Genomic DNA, 23582 nt, shown 5'->3' with positions numbered 1-23582 from the left:
GTACGTCCTGCTAAAATCTCTTTGAAGAGGGATTGAAATTGAAATGTTTTTATCGGTGGTTGTGATTTTTGCTATTTTGGAATCATTTTCTTTGCTACATGGTAAGTTAATTTGCTTAGATTCGACACTGTAGTTCCATGTTATACGTCTACTATTCTTGTTTTTAATTGCATTGACAACTTAAGTGCTATGTGCGTTATGCCATTTTTAATAAGACGCCGAATACATCCTCAAGGATATAGTTGGATTAAGATTTTTTTAGAATTCTGTCGTCCGCAGACCCACTGTCTCTAAAAGAGATTTAATCACATCCGTGCCTCTTGTTGAAATTCCTTTTATCGAGCAAGAGGGGATCAAATTCGAGGCTAAAGAATGGAGGAAAACGTTTCAATTATAAATGACAATTTATAGCCCGCATTTCATGTATCAAATTGAACTTCAAAACATATGCCTCCCTGCAGAATTGTTTCTTGTTGATAATTTACAATGCGATTCGCGCTTTGAACTGCAATACCAAAAATATTCATGGTCCATTTGGTCAGCAAGGAAAGACATTTGTCGAAGGAGCGTGTTTCCTTTTGAACAACCTAGCAAACCGCTCCGAATCATTGTACCAATTAAAACCCTTGAAGAACCGTTCGCGACTCGCTTTATTCTAAAGAAGCGTACATGGGTGGGTGGTGAAGTCATTAGAACGTACTTCATGGCTAAAGATTTCTATTCCGGTAAACCCGCTACGCATGCAAAATAAGCAATAAACATGTTCATCGTAACATGTTCATGGTTGACATAGTATTTTGAAATTTGTCGAATCAGGTTTCACTATGTAGTGTGAGTCAATAGCGGTCAACGCTAGTTAATTAACATAGGGTTAATTACTGACGAAGTTTTCCAACGAATGCATCCATCCAATTGAATTGCTTAGTTTTTTTCATGTCAAACTCAAAAGGAAAACTTGCAACCAACGGTAGAAATGAACGTATTTCATCACACAGCTTCCAATGAGTAAACTTCGAGTCAGGGCTGAGATAAATCTATTTTATGAAGTTTTGCCAAATACCGTAAACAGCTGCTTACAAGCCCCTCCTGTTACATGCCTGTCTAACTGTCAACCAAATAATACATTCGATTGTAAACCACCCCCCCCCCTTTACTTTGCTAGTTTTAAATTAGCCTTATTATGATGTTTTAAAGCTTAATTACCAGTAAATGAAAAACCTATTTCCATCAACACAGCTATAGCTCGTTTCGAAACGGTTTCGGATATAAGCCACTCCGTTTGTAAGCCCATCTTAAACCCCTCACGAAGTTGTATAAGCTCAGTTCTTATAAGCGCCAGTTTACGGTACTCGCTATGAAACAAAATGTTAGCAAATAAATCACCTTTATAGACCGAAATGACAAAACTATAGCTTCATCACAAACAAATATGTCTTCCGGGCGTTATAATTAAAGGTGAAAAACAAGCAAGATTAACTTAACTTTGAAAACAGTTCAGCCTAACAGTTTTACAAAAACTCGTATCGCAAACCGTTTCAATCTTCATCAAAGGAGGCGTTTTTAACCAATTCAGTGGACTGTTATTTTTTCCCAGGCGTTCCCGTTTTCGAGCCTGTTGGATGTTTCCAAGACAGCGGTATTTCACCTCGCCCCATGCCTCTGCTTCTCAAGGATTTCCGACCAGAAATGAACTGGAATAACATCGATGCTGTTATTAAGCAGTGCGCCGGCTTGACGCACAGCAAAAGTCTTATGTGAGTTTGTTTTCAACCTCTCTTCTGCATCTGTTGATCAACTTCAGTTCGTGTCTAAAACGTCCATCTCGACCTCGTTCCCAGGGTCTCCCATCTTTTCCGCACTACCCATACCGGAGCTCCGGTGAGAGAACCTGAGAACGAGGTTGCGTCTATCTTTCTAATTCTAAATCTAGCTATTTTTTCTGCGAACCAGATCAAAAGTAGATTCCATTCTTGATTGGTTGTTCGATGGATTAATTGATTGATTGATTGATTGATTGATTGATTGAAGGTATGACTTACCGTTTGACTGACTGGTTGATTGATTGATTGATTGATTGATGGATTAATTGATTGATTGATTGATTGATTGATTGATTAAATGAACGAACGAATGAATAATTGATTAATTGCATAATCGATCGCTTTTTTAAATGGTTGATTCTGATTGATTGATTTATTTATTGAATGATTGATTGATCGATTGATCGATCGATTTATTGAATAATTCTTTAACCGGTTTCTACTTTCAATCTGCAACTTGATTAGTTTAGCGGGAAAATAAGCCACAAACATGTGGCAGAAGAGTAAGCCCTAAGTTAACATGTCTCAATGGATGTTATTGTATTTGAGCCCCCGGTCAAGTATTCTTTTGTTTTTAAGGAAAGAAATACATTGACCTTTTCGCCTGGTTTGTATGTCAAAACTCTGTCGTCAGCAATTCCAGAATGAACAGTATAACTCAAAACGTAACAGCTCCTGAATAACCAGGCGACCATAACTTTGCTACCGTATTGACCGTTGATCTAGTCATCAATGTTGAAAATATTTCCCCAATCGCCCAAAAATTTACTACTTACTGCTGTGGTTTCCAAAAAACGGAAAATGTTTGCAAAAAAACAATCTCATTTTACAAATGCAAAATTTTCGTTGTTATGGTACACCAGACCCGGGTTGTTGGAAAGGTGTATAACGCTATCCACCGGATAAATCACTATCCAGCGGTTAGCGTGGTTTGTTTTGTTAACACTTATCCACTGGTCTGGATAGCGACTTATCCGGTGGATAGCCTTATCCAGCCTTCGAACAACTGGGGCCAGCTTGGTCTCCATGGCGTCCTATGAAAACTTTCTGTTAAATATTCATCACAGGAATTTCTAATTCTCTTTGGTCTTAGTTACTTTGGGCTCAAATATTATGGACAGTGCTGGTCCGGAGCAACCGCCGGAAAAACGTACAGTCGAGACGGACCAGCGGAAAGCTGTGTGAGGGGAGTAGGAGTTGAATCTACTTTCTTCGTGTACAAATTTTACGACTATAGTTATCAAGGTAAGGCTCAACCTCGTTCCCAGAGTCCTCTCTCTAGCCTCGAGAAAGTATCCTGGTTGCGGCTGGTCACGTGTCTGCTAGACTTTAGCAGATTCCAGAGATGTGATTGAAGGGAGGGGCTGAAAAGTTTAAGTTTGTCTCAGCACTGAGCTTGCCTACTGAGCTCAGTAGGGAGTGGAATTTGTAACCCTCCCGTTGTGGATCGGCAAAAATCACAGCGAAGGCATTGACACAATCGACATAGGAGTTCAGTGCGTTCAATGTTCGGCTAACAGGTTAGCTCTGCATTTAGCTGAATTTTCCTCGTCGATAGTTGGACGGTCTTTGGAATTTGTGGCAGGGAAAAATTTTGGCAAAGAACTCGGAAATGACGACCACCACAATAAATGGACCGCGCGGTGAATTTAATTTTATTTTTCATTCGGCAAAATCACAACGAAGGTATTTACTCGTTCCGTTAGAGTTAAATACGTCGTATGTTCGCCGATAAAGATAGTTTTGAATTTGATTGAGTTACTCTCATCGACAGTTTGACGGTCATTCCATTCTCTTGTGGCGAAAAAAATTTACGAAGAACTTGAAATCAACAACGTTTGCGCGCTAAATATTAAAGCTTGATTTAGCTTAGAGTTTGATACGTCCAGTGTTTGGCTAAGAGACTGACTCTGAATTTGATTGAATTCATCCAATCGAAAGTTTGACGGTCATTCGATTCTCCTGCAGTGATAAATTTTATAAAGAACTGGACAACAACGACATCGGCCGCGCGTTTGCAAAATCCAACGGCTTTCGTTTCAAAACTGTTTAGCGGTAAGTCCAATTTTCGATCGAGGGACTAGCTTCTCATTAAATTGAATGCATCCCAGAGAAACTTTGACGGTTATTTAATTCCTGTGCTGTGAAAAACTGATTGAACTAATCCGAAGTAGGCTGTTGACGGTTATTTAAAAAAAAGTAGTGAAAAATAAGCAAACTTCCCTCTCAGTCAACATCTCATACTCATAGAAGTTCAGATAGAAAGGAAGCACCGGTCAGGCAGGATCTCTGACAAATAACTTACTTAACTTTCAAAATAACGTCTGTAAGGCAGCGAAACTTTCACTCAATAGACAGTGTTGAAAAAATTAAGTTGAGGACCCACCCTCAATCTGTGCGGCTTTAGTTGGAATGCATAGACACGTGACCAGCCGCAACCAGGGTACTTTCTCGAGGCTAGAGAGAGGACCCTAGGAACGAGGTTGGGTAAGGCTAGTGACTAGTGGGGTCCTTGAAGTGCCTTGGCGTAAATATTTGTAATTGACATTTAAGGTGGCTGGCAACAGTTTCCAGCACTTTCAGCAGTTATACTTTGACGCATCAATACTACCTCTGTTAAACATCAACTGATGTTACAATATTGGTATCACTCGAAAGCCCAATCATTGGTAAACAAGTTGTGGCATCATCAGGGCATAATAGGTTATCATAGGAACTGTTAAAAACACCCTTATTTTTAGCTTAGCTTTATTTCTGCCCTTACCTGTAAACGTTAGTGTTTTAATGAAAAATTGAGCTTGGCTTGTTTTGTAGTTCCCGGATGTAACTCGGCATGGAAGGCTCAAAACGACTTCTGTTTCATCGTGATCTCAAAACACAGTTCAACCTGGAATGAAATGAAGAATTACTGCCAAGAAAGCGGAGGGCAGCTGATGCATGCCACTGATAAAAGCACTTCTCGGTTGCTTGAGCAGTTTCTGTACACCATCCAATTGAACTCAGAAAGTTCTTCAACTCAATGCATAGTAACTGGACCTGCAAACACAAGCTCCTTCTCGACACTGCCTCTTGACAAACAATCTGTATCTAACAGTACAACGCATATCTGCGCCATTAGATCGTCAAACCAGTGGAAATTACAGGGATGCAGCGTTAACAGCTGTGATGAATTGTGCATTGCACCAAGAGGTGAGAAGGGTTCCTACATCATGGTAATTTTCTTAAGTACCACCTGCATCAGTATGCTCATACTAACAACTGAACACAGTGGTAAGGTATGTAGATAAAGTCTGCATACGAGCCAAGTGGCCCATCAGGCCAGCACTTATCTCCGGTTTCTGTAGGAGTATTTCTACTCCCCCCCTTGATGGGATGCTAGTCCATCGCAGGGTTACCCCCAGCCTTACATTTGCCAGTACCCATTTATACTCCTGGGTGGAGAGAGGCACTGTGCGTGAGAGTTAAATGTCTTGCCCAAGAACACAACACAATGTCTCCGACCAGGGCTTGAATCCGGACCGCTCGATCCGGAGTTTAGCCTACCAACCATGAGGCCACCGCGCCTCCACAAAACGCAGTGATGGATCCAGGAAATTCAAAGAGGATGCATAAAGGCTGACGCTACAACTTAAGGGGGCATGCTCTCGGCCCTGAAATATTTAAAAAAACTAGTTGGCCCTCCCTCTAAATTTTGTCATGGAATGTATTAACAGTCAAATACCTTGACAAGACAGATTTATGAGAAGATGAAATTCAACATTCATTTGTCATTTAACCTGCGTACCTTTTTAGTTACATCGTGTCAATTATAACATTCAGTTTAAACCACACACTATTGCTTTGTTTCAATAGTTCAGCACAAATTTCATTTCTTACATACAGACACAAGTCCTGTGGCTGGAACTTTCGTACAACACGCTACGGACTCCGCCGTAACAGGTCACGTGATCACAAGTATGTTGGTCGATGATGCCACGGCGTGTGCGCGTGAATGCCTGCTGTATCGTAACTGCGCATCGTTCAACTACGAGTACGTACCGACAGCCGGCCGAGAATTGTCGAGTTCAGGAATGACCTGTGAGTTGAATGACGAAACAAGGAACAGTCACAATGTACAACTTCGCAAACGGCGCGGTTATAACTATTATGAAAGATTACAGATGTAATGTTAGTTTTCCCCAGTTTGTTGATATATAGAGAGAATTATTGTGTACTTGTTTTTAGTTTTGCATTTTCTCTCTTTCTTTTAACGCGTCAGCGTTGAGCTTTAGGATTAAGTGGACAGCAGCCTTGTTTACTAGAAACTTTATTTGTATAGTACCTCACTCTCTCTCGTCTCCTTCTTTCTTTCTATCCCCGCTGATTGTTAGGGAATCCCTGGGATAACTTGTGACCGTATACAGATCGTCCGATATGTGAAGGGGTTGTCTTTTGGACCAATAACATGATGACATTCCCGCCAAAAATACATTCCCGCCAGTCACAATCACAATAGCCCTTTTTTACGTTTTAACTTTCTAAGAGTATTATATAAACCAAGACGTCGGCAAGGTAATTTCGTGAAATTTGAGTTGCAGTTCCCACCTAAACTTGCCTGGCATCCACGTTGGATCACATTGTAATTCAAATGAGAGCAGGTTATCGTTAAAAAGACTATTTAATAATCGAATGCTATTCTTCCCCGCTTGCGCTATCGGCTACATTTCGTGCGCTTGCCAGAACTTGCATGTTTTCTCCCACGTACATCTGATTGCATCTTTTGGTTCAAATCCGATTGAGTTCAACGTATTTCAAGGTGTTTTGTAGTATTTTCTGGCTCTATAATGACATTTTAATATGGTAAAAAGGTTAAGCAACTTTCTAGCCCTATAATTATGTAATAACAATACTTTGCGATGATAAAATTTCAAAACACCTTGGTCATCTGGTCATCTCTTTCTCTTAAAATTCTGCTTTACCTCATCTTCAAAAAAACACATCATCGAAAGAGTTCATTATTTTTATCTATTATCTTTATTATTTTTTTTTTTTCAATATTCAACTCCTCCCAAAACTCAAATAAGAAAATGAGCTGTCATAGTTCTGCTTTATCTGTTGTTCACCTCAAAAAAGACGCCAGATAAAATTTGACAAGGTAAAACTTATAAATTATTTGCTCCCTGGTGTTATGCCCTTCACGCCCCCACTATTTCCGAAGAATGTTTGGCTTACACCAGTGCAATTCTCTGTACCTTGACCTCTAGAAGAGCTAGCCCAATTCTGCTCATGCATTCTCGGCAGTCACTTCAGTATAATTACAGCTAGTGAGGTCTTTCGACATAGTGCGGTATGTTTATATTGATTGTTTTCGTTTAAGTTTGTAACAGTAATGGTATTCCGGCATTAAATTAGTGAAATCGAAATCCGGTGAAAAACCATAAAAACATAAGAGGCAAATCTTGATTAGCAATTTAATTTTGCTTCTTAAGATGTAGTTAAAATATCGAAATTCTAAAAAGTTCTTCTTCATTAAAGTACTCCTAATTATTTCCCACGTAAATTGAGATGTTTCTTCCGTTACATGTAAGTTGCGCGCTTAAAAGATTCATTTCCAAGAAGAGCACAGATAAAGTTTCGGCCGTCTTTCTAGAATTCACTCACTTTTGTAAGAGTAGAAAGAGTTTCAACTTTGTAGCAGTATTCAACTTTGTAACACTTCTTAGCTGACGGAAAGTTGCGAAATGGCATTTAATTTTGAATATGCGAAATTCGACTGAGAGAAGTCTTTAACTACATTTCTAAACATCAAGAAAACAAAGTCAAATTTGAGGTGCTCGGAAATGTGATGAGCTATATTGTTACGAGAGTTAGCAATATCTCCTCAATGAAAACTAAAACCAAGGAGAACACGAGGAAACATAATCGTAAAAATATATGCTAACAAGAGCTACTAATTAAACGCAGCAGCCACATTATGCCGGAGGAATTTGAAAACGCAGCTTTACTTCTACGGTTAGGCCTACCGTCCACACTAATCCATCACGAAAACGGAGCTTTCTAAAACGCTCTTTAAACTGGAGGAATTTGAAAAAGCCGGCTTTTCGTCTTCGCGTGGACACGGGAAAACATTTTGAAAACGGAGCTTTTCGAAAACGATGGCTTCGCGATGATCATGTGACTTCAATAACCGAGTTTTCCTCAAACACAAATTTAAATGACTTGTATAAACTGATTGTTGCGTTTTTAAATTCCTCCGGCGTAGTGTGGACGGCGAGCATTTGTTGCGTTTTCAGGGTGAAACCTCCGTTTTCAAATTCCTCCGGCGTAGTGTGGATTGTGGGTAACGCGGCTATGATTTCCTTCAGTTTGAAAGTTAACGTGATTCAGCAGCCCCCGTCACAAACAACACCAAAAACGATTTTTGCCTTCTGCAGTTGGCAGGCTGTTTTCCTTACAGTTTTAAAGTAGACCTTACTTGCAGAGGTAAACATTTTGATTAATTATTAACTTATATTGAGAACGCTCCATATGGTTGAAATTGTTGAAAATATGCCTGACAATTTCTCCCAAAGCATAGAAAAAGTGAGCCCAAAAACTAAATTAAACGATGTCTAGTTTCTGATTTACTCTTTCCTCTTCAACTACTCTACTGAACTTGTTTCGAATTGTATGATCAATTTGAATACGCATTGATGGAAACACTGTTTAAAACAGCCTTAAAAATATATGCCGAATAACACTTGATCAATCACTATTTTAGAACGAATGAACGAAGGTAAAGGTTAAAAGTCTGAATAGCAGTTCGTCGTATAGCGTGGCTAGGCATACAATGCATACAGAATACATGATATATAATGTCACTTAAGAAAACGGCTGGACATAAATAAACTGACCAGAAAATAATAAAACAAATACAGATTTTCGGGTGGATTGCTTTTCGTTGTTTCCTCGCTTTTAACGGAAATTAATACAATTTAAATGAAAACATAAAACATTGGTTTATATCTCAGATATATATATTTAAAAAAACCTTATTCCTTTATTTTACCTATTGGTTCCTTTTGTCACACAAATGCCAATAAATATTTTAGTTTCCTAAATTAATTTTTCTCCACTTTCAGTAAACATGCATTAATGGTTTGCCAAAAGAAACGTCAGTTTGTTGATACAATGACTGTAGTTTTCATATCATACAAATGTCTAAGACAAATATTGTTACTGAAAAACTACTCTTTCAGCGCCTCAAATTTAGTCAAACCTTTCTATCATTTCCTTTGTAGCTGTTATTCGGCAACCCTGGCAACAAAAACAACTTCCTGGATATTGGATTTGTACTTGCACCTTTTGTGAACTTGTTTAGAATTTCAAAGAGCAAATTTAAGAGCCACTTGTGTGGACAAAGGCGTCAAGCTTGGTTAGCACTGTTCTCATTCTTTGTACTGTACAATTAGATTTAAAACTCTGCTATTGTGAGATAAATCAAATTGCTTGTATTTCTAAGCACAAAAAGGAAAAGACAAAGAGAGGATTTCCCTGTTTGCTTACAACAGATTCGTAAATGACAAAGTCCAATGTCACAAATGGAAACCAATTAATTATAGATGTCACTAAAATTTTAATAAAATTTTCGGACTAGCGTTTTTTCAATCACGTGTCAGTCGACAGACCGACTTCTTATTCTGAATTCATGCGCTAGTCGATCAGTTCTCAAGTTTGCATAGGAGTCGACCTTCCACCAAGACCACAAGGTAAGAAAAAGAGAAAAAAATTGAAGCTATCGGTAAAACATATATCGCTAAACACAACTGTGACAATTCTATGTACTGATGACTCAGTAAATCGATAGGTAGAGAGAGGTCAAGCTTATCTTGACTTTGAATATACCCTGTATAATTATTGTAGACACCTAATTTTCAGATAAAACTGAAGTTCCGTAGCAAACGACACTCGAAAGGTAGTGTACCGGGGCACATTTTCTGCAGGGCAATATTTCCTCTTATGGTCAAATTTTAATCATCTTGTTTTAATGAAGAAATTTACTCTTTGCAGACATATTTTGTCTCGCACTATCAGAAAACAGCACGGTAGGGAAATATTTTGAAATTCAGTTTTTCAATTCTCGACCTTCGAGTGAAGACTTGTCCTCAAAGAAGCTATAACGTTTGTTTCGATCTATCTTTGACATTTGAGTCCGTAATTTTCAAACTGCAATCGCAATTAGGGAGTTATGACTTATTCAAACATTAAATTAGCATTCATTTAACACGAAACAGTGACTCAGTTAAAATCTCGTTTTTATATAATTACTGCTGCTGCCCTCTACTTTAACACCTCCAAGGTTAAGCATCAGAGCGTAAGGGATCTCAGCTTTCTTGTCAACCACAGCTAGCCGCTTGATGTGCTATCTTTCGCGTTGAACTTGAATTCACAGGTCGCATCCCAAGTGAGTATAATTCTCTTACTCTCACCTCCATTCAGTTAATTTTGTAGCATTGTGCTATTACTTCACGGCCTTTAGTATCAGTGCTGCTAAATTTACTATAAAGTGCATGGATTTTTATTACCGGTCAAATTTCACGAGGGATAGACTTTACTACATGTACCATACGATGTTGCCAGCGGCTTGGAAACATTGCAACCCCCATCCGATTTACCCCAGTTTTGCACTTGCCTATCTGCATTTTAATTTCAGTCATCCCAATAAGTTGTTCAGTTGTACATAGAAGTGAATGTTTTGAACGACAAAGAAATTATTTCGACGTTTGAGAGCTTGGCCAAAATATCAAACAGAGAGGATATTGTGTGGATATTTGAATTACAAGAAACATGTCATGTCTATCACCGATCGCAACACTAGAAGCAGTATTAGATTACATTTGGCTTCAAAATTATGCTCGGGTATGTTTTTCGTGCGGATTTTCTGTAGTCTTATTTTCAAGCGCTAGGTTTCTTCTGATGTCTTCACAGAACAGATCTTGTTCGTGTACAAATATTTAAGCACGTTTTTATGCCAGATGTAAATCACTGCTTTTATACTTTTCACAGTTAATATCAATTAAGTTACTTATAATATTCTGAGCGTCAGTCAAATCCTGCGACTCTGAGAATAAACATTCAGGCTATGCAAAAAATGAAAACGCCAGTGCAAGGAAAACGTTACTCTGGTGCGAAAAAAAAGCAACAAATTTAGTCCACCTTTGTCAAGAACCTCTGTCAGTTGGAAAGAAACTTAATCAATAAGTGTTCTTGTAATGTAAATATTCTATGATTAGTTCAGTGGAAGTACGTGCATATAAATTTCCGTTCTAGAAGTTCATTCTAAACTTTAATTACTATGAAGTTCTTATCCATTATCTATTCAAAAATGGCAGCTTGTGGCTTGCATTTGGTTGTTAGCATTTGGCTTGCATAAAAACGAGGTTCAAAAACCACAGCAAGCACTTTATGCCAAAAACAGATATAAAAATTCACTATTTCACCGACGTTTAACTTCATGGGATCGAAACAAAAATCGGTTTCACTTTTGTAGTGACATGATTTTCTACAATTGGTCAATTTATTCACCAGGCAGTAGGGCAACTCTATTTATGAGATTCTGTTTGTAAACACCATCTTTGGCACTAGAAGTTAACACATCAGGTCACCTCTACTCGACATCTTCGTGAGAGGGGCTTAAACGACTCACTATCTCTGTAAATTATCTATCCATCTATCGTTCCTGCACTCATTCATTCATGGATGTACTTATTTATTCACTTACCTAGGTAGGCACTTACAAGCACAAACACGCAATCCACTCGCCATTTAATGCGCTTCAATATTTAGTTTCCTACCTGGCGATACGAACGCAAAGTAGTCGTGTTTTGCGTAATGAGTTTTACACATACGCCTCCGCAAATTTTCCCATGGAACGTCAAACCTGTCACATCTGTATCATCGTTTTAGTCTCAAGCTCGCGCCCTTGAGTTATTCGGAAATAAAATCATTTTCAATTTACGCTGCCTGACGGATTCTGATTTAGCGTCATGTTTACAGCTGTGTCCTTTACGTTGTTAGTAGTCGTTAATAAGATTCAAACCCTGCACCAGACATGCCTCGATGGTATAATCGTCTTTATAAACTCTTTATATTGTTAACTTGTACTTTAACATCACTCATAAATTACTTTTTAAACAACAAATTTGGTTCACTTTGTCGAGACCCTCTGTTAATTGCAAGGAAACTTAAACTATACAGTTGTCTTCTAATTTAAATATTCTACGATTACTTGGAAGTACGAGCACGTATTCTACAGTACGTTTTCCGTTCCATAAGGTCATCTCAAACTCTAATCATTATGAATTCCTTCAAACTTGTAGGCTACATCCAAAAATTGTAGCTTGTGGCTTGTTTCTGGTTGTTATAAATCTGGCTTGTATAAAAACGAGGTACAACAACATCAGGAAGCACATAGTGCATATAAACTGATAAAAATATTCACTCGGTCACCAACGTTTAACTGATAAATTGAGTGATGCTAAATGGAAACAAAAATCGGTTTTGTATTAACATAATCTTCTATAATTAGTCAATTTATTCACCAGGCAGTAGGGCAACTCTATTTATGAGATTTTGTTTGTAAACACCAACTATCTGACACTAGAAGCTAACACATGAGGTCACCTCAAACTCGACCTATTCGTGAGAGGGGACTCAAACGACTCACTCACTATCTCTCTAAATTATCTATCCATCTATCGTTCCGACACTCATTCATTTATGGATGTTCTTATTTTTTCACTTATCTTCGTACGTTCTTATAATTACAAACACAATCCACTCCCCCTTTAATGCGCACTTTTAATAATCTTACGTAGTGATGCGCACGCAAAGTAGTCGTGTTTTGAGTAATTTTTTTTCCATATACTCCTCAGCAAATTTCCCCATGGGATTTCAAGCACATCATCAGTGTCATCATTTTCTGGTCAGTCTCAAGCTCGCAGCCTGTGAGTTGTTCAGAAATAAAATTATTTTCATTCTACGTCGCGTATTGCACTCTGATTTAACATCATGTTTACAGCTGTGTTATTTACGCTGTTGGTACTTATAGTTAATAAAATTCAAACCCTGCACCAAACATAATCGACCATTTTTAAAATCTTTGTATTGTTGATTTTTATTTTCACATCTCCCGTAAATTACTTTTTAAAGATTATTCTTTTGTGTGGTTACCTTGAGTTTTTTCGCCCACTGTCTTAATGCATATTATAATATTTTCATAAATGCAATATTCCAGACTTCCAAGCTATTAGTTCATACATTACAATCAGTAAAAGGCGCCAAAAAGTTCCATATTTTACTTAAACCTACAAAACTCACACTCACTCAGTTGGGCGAAAAACAAATACGAGATTAACTGAGATAATAAAACAAAATAACCAAAGAAAATGTATTTCCCAACGAAAATGACCAATTGCCATTCATTTTCAAACAAGGGAAAAGATGTGACTGAAACTTGCTTCCAGCTGGTTAACATTTTTAGCAGTTCTAACACAATCTTCGACACGCTGATGTGTGAACAGGACTGGCTCAGTTGCGGAGAGCGTTAATTTGTTGTCCGTTCTCGTCCTTGCTTCCGGGATTTTTCCGCGGTTTCTCCGGTTTTCCTCCCTCTACAAAGCCCAACACTTTCCAAATTCCAGTTCCGTCTGGAAACAGTGGACGAATATATAACGAGTCCGTGCATAAGTTAAAGTTAATAATGAATCATACTTCATTACGCGAATTAATCATGCGGCTAACGTCAAGCGGCCAATTAGAGTTGGAACATGAAATCACACGTATAAAACGTATTGATATAACGTGTGCTTTTACAGTAGTTTTGACTATTTTGTAACAGGGTCGACAATTTAATACGGTGATTGTAATTCGCCAAGAAAAAGAGAACAAGAACACACTACGGACACTGAGGTAAAGATATGTAACAAAAGTACTTCAGTTTGTTTTATGTTTGTAGAATAGACCTTATCACGGTTTTGGAAGCCTTGGCGGGTTGGCAACAAGCGCCAGAAAATTGGAGTGTTTATTTAGGAGTCCAAGAAGAAATAATTTTCTTTAAAGTCAAATTCCGAACAATTTATGAATGGCAAAGTTATGATACTAAACAAAAGATTACATTGACCATATTTGAGGGATATAGCTGCGCTATAAAGCGTCCAGTCGCGTTTTTAATTTTCCATACATTTGTCTGTGATTTTTTTCCGCGAAGGTGGGGCGACTTGTAAGCCGCATACATGAACGTTCGCGGATAAATATTACAGAAAAATGTATGGGAAATTAAAAACGCGACTGAACGCTTTATATCTCGGTTACATCCCCCAAATTTGGTAAATGCAATCTCTGGGCTTTGCTTTTCATAAATTTCTCAGAATTGAAATTTTTAGAGAATTATTTGCCATCGGATTCTCATTGTAATTTTTGACGCTGTTGTCTACCCTTCTAGATGGCTGCCAAAACTGTGATAAGGTCTATGATCGTTTGTTAGCGGTAGAACTGAGCGGCTCCGTTTTCGAGAGTCAAAGATATCAAGATATATTACAATAACAATGTGGTTTTCTCAGTTCTTCATCTCTTGCACGGAAAACGTTGTAGCGCTAGGCAACTTAGTTTTTATCTCTTCTAAGGGCTTTGTTTGTCTGACAGTTCTGTCAGGTGTATGTAACTAGGGACATCATCCTTTTTTTCGTTCACCTTCCACCAAACAAACACATTACTATACTTGTTGTAATGTTTCGAAATGTCCAAAGTCGACAACAGTTCAAAATTTGGTATTTGGCAAGAATAATTGAAAAACGGAGCGAAAATCCGTCCCTTGAAGTATAATTTTACCTTTCAGTGAAGTTCGTGGTACGTGGTGTAAAATGCGCGATTCATTTGTTAGAAATTGTAATTAACTAGAGTGTAATTGATCCTGTTCGCAAACCTCGACTTTTGAATTTTTATCAGCCTTTTTCAAGCTTTGTTCGAGTATTCAGTTTTTATAGAGCGTTTGAATCAACTCGATATGCTTCAAATTTCATTTGACAGGTGCATCTGGACTTTTCTCGTAAGAAATACGCCGTTTGAAGTTCGTGGGGTTACATTAATTCACTTTCTAAGAGGACTTGAAAAAGATAAGAATCTTTTCTCAGTAAAACGTACAACACTCATTTACATTTCTAAGAGTCGTTATACAGCATGCTTAACCCTCGCTTCCAATCAGGACAAAATAGGGGACAAAAATTGATTTTTAGGGCGTTTTTTAAACTCGTAATCAACTCGTTTTTATCAAAGAACGGCTGGTTTAAAGATGGAGATACAGTCATCGTATTTTGAGACTAATTGACATGACTTTTATGCAAAACAACGGCGGTATAAAAATATCTATTAATCTCCTGACTGTCATTTGCACTAGTTTCACAGACGTGTTTTTCTTGTAAATAAAAAGAATTTAATTAAATCCTAGTCTGTGATATCCGAAATTGGTTTCTTATGCAAATAACGAAAAAATACTAAGACCGCCAAATGAAGTCACAGACACCTTCAGGACCGAAATGCGGTCTTTTTCAGTTAATCATACTTAGAAATACACTATGCTAATGGCAATGGAGCATGTCTAAAATGAATCAGTAGGCTTGGCATTTGTAAGAAATTCCGCTCTGTAACATTCCAGTTTAGTTACAAGTTTGTTTTACTGAACTTTTTTCAATTTCTAATAAAAATTCTGAAGATGAATATATTTACTCTTTTTGCAACTGTTCAAGCATATCGCAGATGTAAAGTAAATTTTTGAAGCCAACTTAATAAAGAAGTCATTTATTTCCGCTTAAGCAACTGTCATTAGATGAATGTACGAATACGTGGAGTTTTGCAATCATCCAGAAATAAGTTTGGAAAAATCAATGCACTAGTTGATTGTTATGATAGATTTTCTCTGCGTTTTAAAATTGCTGTCAGCATGAACTAGGTTGACATTCTACGTACCCATCAGCTTATGTAACGTTTTATTTATATATTATTAGAAATATTTATTAAAATTGATTGGTTGATGGATTAATTGATTGATTGATTGATTGATTGATTAAATGAACGAACGAACGAATAATTGATTAATTGCATAATTGATCGCTTTTTTAAATGGTTGATTCTGATTGATTGATTTATTTATTGAATGATTGGTTGATCGATTGATCGATTGATCGATCGATTTATTGAATAATTCTTTAACCGGTTTCTACTTTCAATCTGCAACTTGATTAGTTTAGCGGGAAAATAAGCCACAAACATGTGGCAGAAGAGTAAGCCCTAAGTTAACATGTCTCAATGGATGTTATTGTATTTGAGCCCCCGGTCAAGTATTCTTTTGTTTTTAAGGAAAGAAATACATTGACCTTTTCGCCTGGTTTGTCTGTCAAAACTCTGTCGTCAGCAATTCCAGAATAAGCAGTATAACTCAAAACGTAACAGCTCCTGAATAACCAGGCGACCATAGCTTTGCTACCGTATTGACCGTTGATCTAGTCATCAATGTTGAAAATATTTCCCCAATCGCCCAAAAATTTACTACTTACTGCTGTGGTTTCCAAAAAACGGAAAATGTTTCCAAAAAACAATCTCATTTTACAAATGCAAAATTTTCGTCATGGTACACCAGACCCGGGTTGTTGGAAAGGTGTATAACGCTATCCACCGGATAAATCACTATCCAGCGGTTAGCGTGGTTTGTTTTGTTAACACTTATCCACTGGTCTGGATAGCGACTTATCCGGTGGATCGCCTTATCCAGCCTTCGAACAACTGGGGCCAGCTTGGTCTCCATGGCGTCCTATGAAAACTTTCTGTTAAATATTCATCACAGGAATTTCTAATTCTCTTTGGTCTTAGTTACTTTGGGCTCAAATATTATGGACAGTGCTGGTCCGGAGCAACCGCCGGAAAAACGTACAGTCGAGACGGGCCAGCGGAAAGCTGTGTGAAGGGAGTAGGAGTTGAATCTACTTTCTTCGTGTACAAATTTTACGACTTTAGTTATCAAGGTAAGGCTCAACCTCGTTCCCAGAGTCCTCTCTCTAGCCTCGAGAAAGTATCCTGGTTGCGGCTGGTCACGTGTCTGCTAGATTTTAGCAGATTCCAGAGATGTGATTGAAGGGAGGGGCTGAAAAGTTAAAGTTTGTCTCAGCACTGAGCTTGCCTACTGAGCCAAGTAGGGAGTGGAATTTGTAACCCTCCCGTTGTGGATCGGCAAAAATCACGGCGAAGGCATTGACACATTCGATGTAGGAGTTCAGTGCGTTCAATGTTCGGCTAAAAGGTTAGCTCTGCATTTAGCTGAATTTTCGTCGTCGATAGTTGGACGGTCTTTGGAATTTGTGGCAGTGAAAAATTTTGGCAAAGAACTCGGAAATGACGACCAACACAATAAATGGACCGCGCGGTAAATTTTATTTTATTTTTCATTCGGCAAAATCACAACGAAGGTATTTACTCGTTCCGTTCGAGTTAAATACGTCGTATGTTCGCCGATAAAGATAGTTTTGAATTTGACTGAATTACTTTCATCGACAGTTTGACGGTCATTCCATTCTCTTGTGGCGAAAAAATTTACGAAGAACTTGAAATCAACAACGTTTGCGCGCTGAATATTAAAGCTTGATTTAGCTTAAGCTTATATTTTTCGATCGGCAAAGTCACAACGGCGGCATTGATGCATTCGTTTAGAGTTTGATACGTCCAGTGTTTGGCTAAGAGACTGACTCTGAATTTGATTAAATTCATCCAATCGAAAGTTTGACGGTCATTCGATTCTCCTGCAGTGATAAATTTTATAAAGAACTGGACAACAACGACATCGGACGAGCGTTTGCAAAATCCAACGGCTTTCGTTTCAAAACTGTTTAGCGGTAAGTCCAATTTTCGATCGAGGGACTAGCTTCTCATTAAATTGAATGCATCCCAGAGAAACTTTGACGGTTATTTAATTCCTGTGCTGTGAAAAACTGATTGAACTAATCCGAAGTAGGCTGTTGACGGTTATTTAAAAAAGTAGTGAAAAATAAGCAAACTTCCTCTCAATCAACATCTCATCCTCATAGAAGTTCAGATAGAAACAAAGCACCGGTCAGGCAGGATCTCTGACAAATAACTTACTTAACTTTCAAAATAACGTCTGTAAGGCAGCGAAACTTTCACTCAATAGACAGTGTTGACAAAATTAAGTTGAGGACCCACCCTCAATCTGTGCGGCTTTAGTTGGAATGCATAGACACGTGACCAGCCGCAACCAGGGTACTTTCTCGAGGCTAGAGAGAGGACCCTAGGAACGAGGTTGGGTAAGGCCAGGAGCCATAATCGGGGACGGAGACCGTAAGTCTTGGGATCCGCGCGCACCTATGATATGGGACAATTTTTCTATTTTTAGAACAAATTGCGCCATCCTGACGTCATATATCCGCGCGGATCCACGCACATGTCGGGGGCTCTCGCGTGGATGTTGTCAGGTTGCGTGATCAAATGGTGAGAGTTGAGAGACCTTGAGAGATTATCTTGCTTATTTTTCACAGCGATGGCAGGGAATAAGGCAGGGAATACGAACCAGGGCGCTTATATGTAGTTTTATGCTCTAAGCTAACGGAAAAGGTAGGTTTCTCAGGGTCGAAAACAAGACTTCAATCTCCCGCTGGGAATGAATAATAAGATCTGCTCGCGCTAGTTGTAAGCTTACGCGTATGTTTTTGCGTTTGTTCTGACTTAAGAATATAGCAAAAAAACACTCTACTCTGGTATCGAGTTGATTTGTGAGTTTCTCAGACAATGGTTAATCAAAACCAAAACCTGTTTTGATGGTTTCTTATTGTTTCTCCTTGTTTGGTGAGTGTGCAAAAGTTTTTGAAAGGAAAGTCTGACGCGTACAATTAGCTCATTTGCATAGTGCAGCTCGTGCACTTTCAAGTCCGAGTCGGTGTTTTCAATTGTCAACAAATCTTGACAAAGATTTCTTTCGTTATCTTTTGTGCTGAGATGCTGCAACAAATTTCACGAACGCAAAAAAGGCTACTAACATTAGGTGTGTTTCTTCAGCATAAACGTAGTGAAGTTTTACAATGCGAAAATGAAAATAGACAAGGAGTTTTGATAACTCGATCAACAAAATCGAAATCGAAGAAAGCGTCATTGTAACTTTGCTGATTATTTCTGCTTAATTCGCATATTTTCAGCTTAGCTTTTAATATGTTCTCAAACATTTATCAATCTTAAACATATTTAAAAACTATAGAGTTATTGTTTGAGTTCGATGTACGCTTTCACACGAAAGTGCGGCGGAAGTACAATTTGTCATGTTTACTGACTGTACAAAACAAGCATCAGCGGGCGCTCTCATTCATCGACAACAGAGAATTTACTGGATTTTTACACGAATAAAACTGAGCAGTATCTACGGACGTAAAGTTATTGGGTCTTGGTGAAAAATCAAGCGTTGGTTACAATTCAGGCGAAACTCAAACTAGCAATTATTTTGTTTTACTTTTCGGTCGCGATAGACTGGCAAATTCCTCGCAAGCTTGTGGCAAGAAGAGTAGGAAACTATGAAGTCCTGAAGCTCTGCTATACCTAAATATATCCAGCTAGTTTTTTTGCTGTGTAATGGAAAAGCTGTTAATCTTCAACATATGTGAAATTTAAAGTGGAGTAATGTGCAGCTCATGTAAAAGAAGCATCCGTCGGAACACAACTTGGTCAGCGATATATATCTATAGTAAGCTTAAAGCGGATCATACCTAAATTCGACACTGTCTTACTTCACTCAAACTGGAGCAGCTTACGACGAAAATACTTAAGCAAAATTCCAACAGACGTAAACGCGTTGAGTTGTGGGCCAAAAACATGAAAAATTTCGGGAGTTTCGGACGCCATTCCCCCCGCGCGACATCCGCAAAAATCCTCGCAGCATGTACGCGCGTGTGCTGCAGGCGATGGCGCAATTTGTTCTAAAAATAGAATTTTTGTCCCATATCATGGGGACAACCCCAATACTAGAAATGGCGCGCGCTTACGGTCTCCATCCCCGATTATGGCTCCTGGTAAGGCTAGTGACTAGTGGGGTCCTTGAAGTGCCTTGGCGTAAATATTTGTAATTGACATTTAAGGTGGCTGGCAACAGTTTCCAGCACTTTCAGCAGTTATACTTTGACTCATCAATACTACCTCTGTTAAACATCAACCGATGCTACAATATTGGTATCACTCGAAAGCCCAATCATTGGTAAACAAGTTGTGGCATCATCAGGGCATAATAGGTTATCATAGGAACTGTTAAAAACACCCTTATTTTTAGCTTAGCTTTATTTCTGCCCTTACCTGTAAACGTTAGTGTTTTAATGAAACATTGAGCTTGGCTTGTTTTGTAGTTCCCGGATGTAACGCGGCATGGAAGGCTCAAAACGACTTCTGTTTCATCGTGATCTCAAAACACAGTTCAACCTGCAATGAAACGAAGAATTACTGCCAAGAAAGCGGAGGGCAGCTGATGCATGCCACTGATAAAAGCACTTCTCGGTTGCTTGAGCAGTTTCTGTACACCATCCAATTGAACTCAGAAAGTTCTTCAACTCAATGCATAGTAACTGGACCTGCAAACACAAGCTCCTTCTCGACACTGCCTCTTGACAAACAATCTGTATCTAACAGTACAACGCATATCTGCGCCATTAGATCGTCAAACCAGTGGAAATTACAGGGATGCAGCATTAACAGCTGTGATGAATTGTGCATTGCACCAAGAGGTGAGAAGGGTTCCTACATCATGGTAATTTTCTTAAGTACCACCTGCATCAGTATGCTCATACTAACAACTGAACACAGTGGTAAGGTATGTAGATAAAGTCTGCATACGAGCCAAGTGGCCCCTCAGGCCAGCACTTATCTCCGGTTTCTGTAGGAGTATTTCTACTCCCCCCCTTGATGGGATGCTAGTCCATCGCAGGGTTACCCCCAGCCTTACATTTGCCAGTACCCATTTATACTGCTGGGTGGAGAGAGGCACTGTGCGTGAGAGTTAAATGTCTTGCCCAAGAACACAACACAATGTCTCCGACCAGGGCTTGAATCCGGACCGCTCGATCCGGAGTTTAGCCTACCAACCATGAGGCCACCGCGCCTCCACAAAACGCAGTGATGGATCCAGGAAATTCAAAGAGGATGCATAAAGGCTGACGCTACAACTTAAGGGGGCATGCTCTCGGCCCTGAAATATTTAAAAAAACTAGTTGGTCCTCCCTCTAAATTTTGTCATGGAATGTATTAACAGTCAAATACCTTGACAAGACAGATTTATGAGAAGATGAAATTCAACATTCATTTGTCATTTAACCTGCGTACCTTTTTAGTTACATCGTGTCAATTATAACATTCTGTTTAAACCACACACTATTGCTTTGTTTCAATAGTTCAGCACAAATTTCATTTCTTACATACAGACACAAGTCCTGTGGCTGGAACTTTCGTACAACACGCTACGGACTCCGCCGTAACAGGTCACGTGATCACAAGTATGTTGGTCGATGATGCCACGGCGTGTGCGCGTGAATGCCTGCTGTATCGTAACTGCGCATCGTTCAACTACGAGTACGTACCGACAGCCGGCCGAGAATTGTCGAGTTCAGGAATGACCTGTGAGTTGAATGACGAAACAAGGAACAGTCACAATGTACAACTTCGCAAACGGCGCGGTTATAACTATTATGAAAGATTACAGATGTAATGTTAGTTTTCCCCAGTTTGTTGATATATAGAGAGAATTATTGTGTACTTGTTTTTAGTTTTGCATTTTCTCTCTTTCTTTTAACGCGTCAGCGTTGAGCTTTAGGATTAAGTGGACAGCAGCCTTGTTTACTAGAAACTTTATTTGTATAGTACCTCACTCTCTCTCGTCTCCTTCTTTCTTTCTATCCCCGCTGATTGTTAGGGAATCCCTGGGATAACTTGTGACCGTATACAGATCGTCCGATATGTGAAGGGGTTGCCTTTTTGACCAATAACATGATGACATTCCCGCCAAAAATACATTTCCGCCAGTCACAATCACAATAGCCCTTTTTTACGTTTTAACTTTCTAAGAGTATTATATAAGCCAAGACGTCGGCAAGGTAATTTCGTGAAATTTGAGTTGCAGTTCCCACCTAAACTTGCCTGGCATCCACGTTGGATCACATTGTAATTCAAATGAGAGCAGCTAATCGTTAAAAAGACTATTTAATAATCGAATGCTATTCTTCCCCGCTTGCGCTATCGGCTACATTTCGTGCGCTTGCCAGAACTTGCATGTTTTCTCCCACGTACATCTGATTGCATCTTTTGGTTCAAATCCGATTGAGTTCAACGTATTTCAAGGTGTTTTGTAGTATTTTCTGGCTCTATAATGACATTTTAATATGGTAAAAAGGTTGAGCAACTTTCTTGCCCTATAATTATGTAATAACAATACTTTGCGATGATAAAATTTCAAAACACCTTGGTCATCTGGTCATCTCTTTCTCTTAAAATTCTGCTTTACCTCATCTTCAAAAAAACACATCATCGAAAGAGTTCATTATTTTTATCTATTATCTTTATTTTTTTTTTTTTTTTTCAATATTCAACTCCTCCCAAAACTCAAATAAGAAAATGAGCTGTCATAGTTCTGCTTTATCTGTTGTTCACCTCAAAAAAGACGCCAGATAAAATTTGACAAGGTAAAACTTATAAATTATTTGCTCCCTGGTGTTATGCCCTTCACGCCCCCACTATTTCCGAAGAATGTTTGGCTTACACCAGTGCAATTCTCTGTACCTTGACCTCTAGAAGAGCTAGCCCAATTCTGCTCATGCATTCTCGGCAGTCACTTCAGTATAATTACAGCTAGTGAGGTCTTTCGACATAGTGCGGTATGTTTATATTGATTGTTTTCGTTTAAGTTTGTAACAGTAATGGTATTCCGGCATTAAATTAAAATCCGGTGAAAAACCATAAAAACATAAGAGGCAAATCTTGATTAGCAATTTAATTTTGCTTCTTAAGAGGTAGTTAAAATATCGAAATTCTAAAAAGTTGTTCTTCATTAAAGTACTCCTAATTATTTCCCACGTAAATTGAGATGTTTCTTCCGTTACATGTAAGTTGCGCGCTTAAAAGATTCATTTCCAAGAAGAGCACAGATAAAGTTTCGGCCGTCTTTCTAGAATTCCCTCACTTTTGTAAGAGTAGAAAGAGTTTCAACTTTGTAGCAGTATTCAACTTTGTAACACTTCTTAGCTGACGGAAAGTTGCGAAATGGCATTTAATTTTGAATATGCGAAATTCGACTGAGAGAAGTCTTTAACTACATTTCTAAACATCAAGAAAACAAAGTCAAATTTGAGGTGCTCGGAAATGTGATGAGCTATATTGTTACGAGAGTTAGCAATATCTCCTCAATGAAAACTAAAACCAAGGAGAACACGAGGAAACATAATCGTAAAAATATATGCTAACAAGAGCTACTAATTAAACGCAGCAGCCACATTATGCCGGAGGAATTTGAAAACGCAGCTTTACTTCTACGGTTAGGCCTACCGTCCACACTAATCCATCACGAAAACGGAGCTTTCTAAAACGCTCTTTAAACTGGAGGAATTTGAAAAAGCCGGCTTTTCGTCTTCGCGTGGACACGGGAAAACATTTTGAAAACGGAGCTTTTCGAAAACGATGGCTTCGCGATGATCATGTGACTTCAATAACCGAGTTTTCCTCAAA

General features: G+C 38.6%; 2 protein-coding genes across 2 annotated transcripts in view; both read left to right on the top strand.

Annotated features, from left to right (window-relative positions):
* The window catches only part of LOC145497774 (uncharacterized), a 7829-nt gene extending 1611 nt beyond the window's left edge, over positions 1–6218 (top strand). The window contains exons 1-5 of the mRNA XM_081477632.1: positions 1–101; positions 1595–1754; positions 2914–3065; positions 4635–5009; positions 5703–6218. The exon at positions 1–101 is cut by the window's left edge and continues 1611 nt beyond it. Of these exons, the coding sequence (XP_081333758.1) occupies positions 44–101; positions 1595–1754; positions 2914–3065; positions 4635–5009; positions 5703–5986 (1029 nt within the window). The 5' untranslated portion in view covers positions 1–43 and the 3' untranslated portion in view covers positions 5987–6218. The remainder of the gene's footprint in view (positions 102–1594; positions 1755–2913; positions 3066–4634; positions 5010–5702) is intronic.
* Positions 6219–16458: 10240 nt separating this feature from the next.
* On the top strand, positions 16459–22430 carry LOC145498512 (uncharacterized). Its single transcript, XM_081478435.1, has 4 exons — positions 16459–16488; positions 16675–16852; positions 20222–20596; positions 21290–22430. Exons 1-4 carry the CDS (start codon positions 16459–16461, stop codon positions 21571–21573), a joined length of 867 nt encoding a protein of 288 aa, XP_081334561.1. The 3' UTR covers positions 21574–22430.
* Positions 22431–23582: the final 1152 nt, after the last annotated feature.

Source organism: Orbicella franksi, chromosome 9 (assembly GCF_964199315.1).
Source record: "Orbicella franksi chromosome 9, jaOrbFran1.1, whole genome shotgun sequence".
Lineage (NCBI taxonomy): Eukaryota > Metazoa > Cnidaria > Anthozoa > Scleractinia > Merulinidae > Orbicella > Orbicella franksi.
Note: the sequence above shows the minus strand (reverse complement) of the source record. Positions and strands in the feature narration are given on the sequence as shown.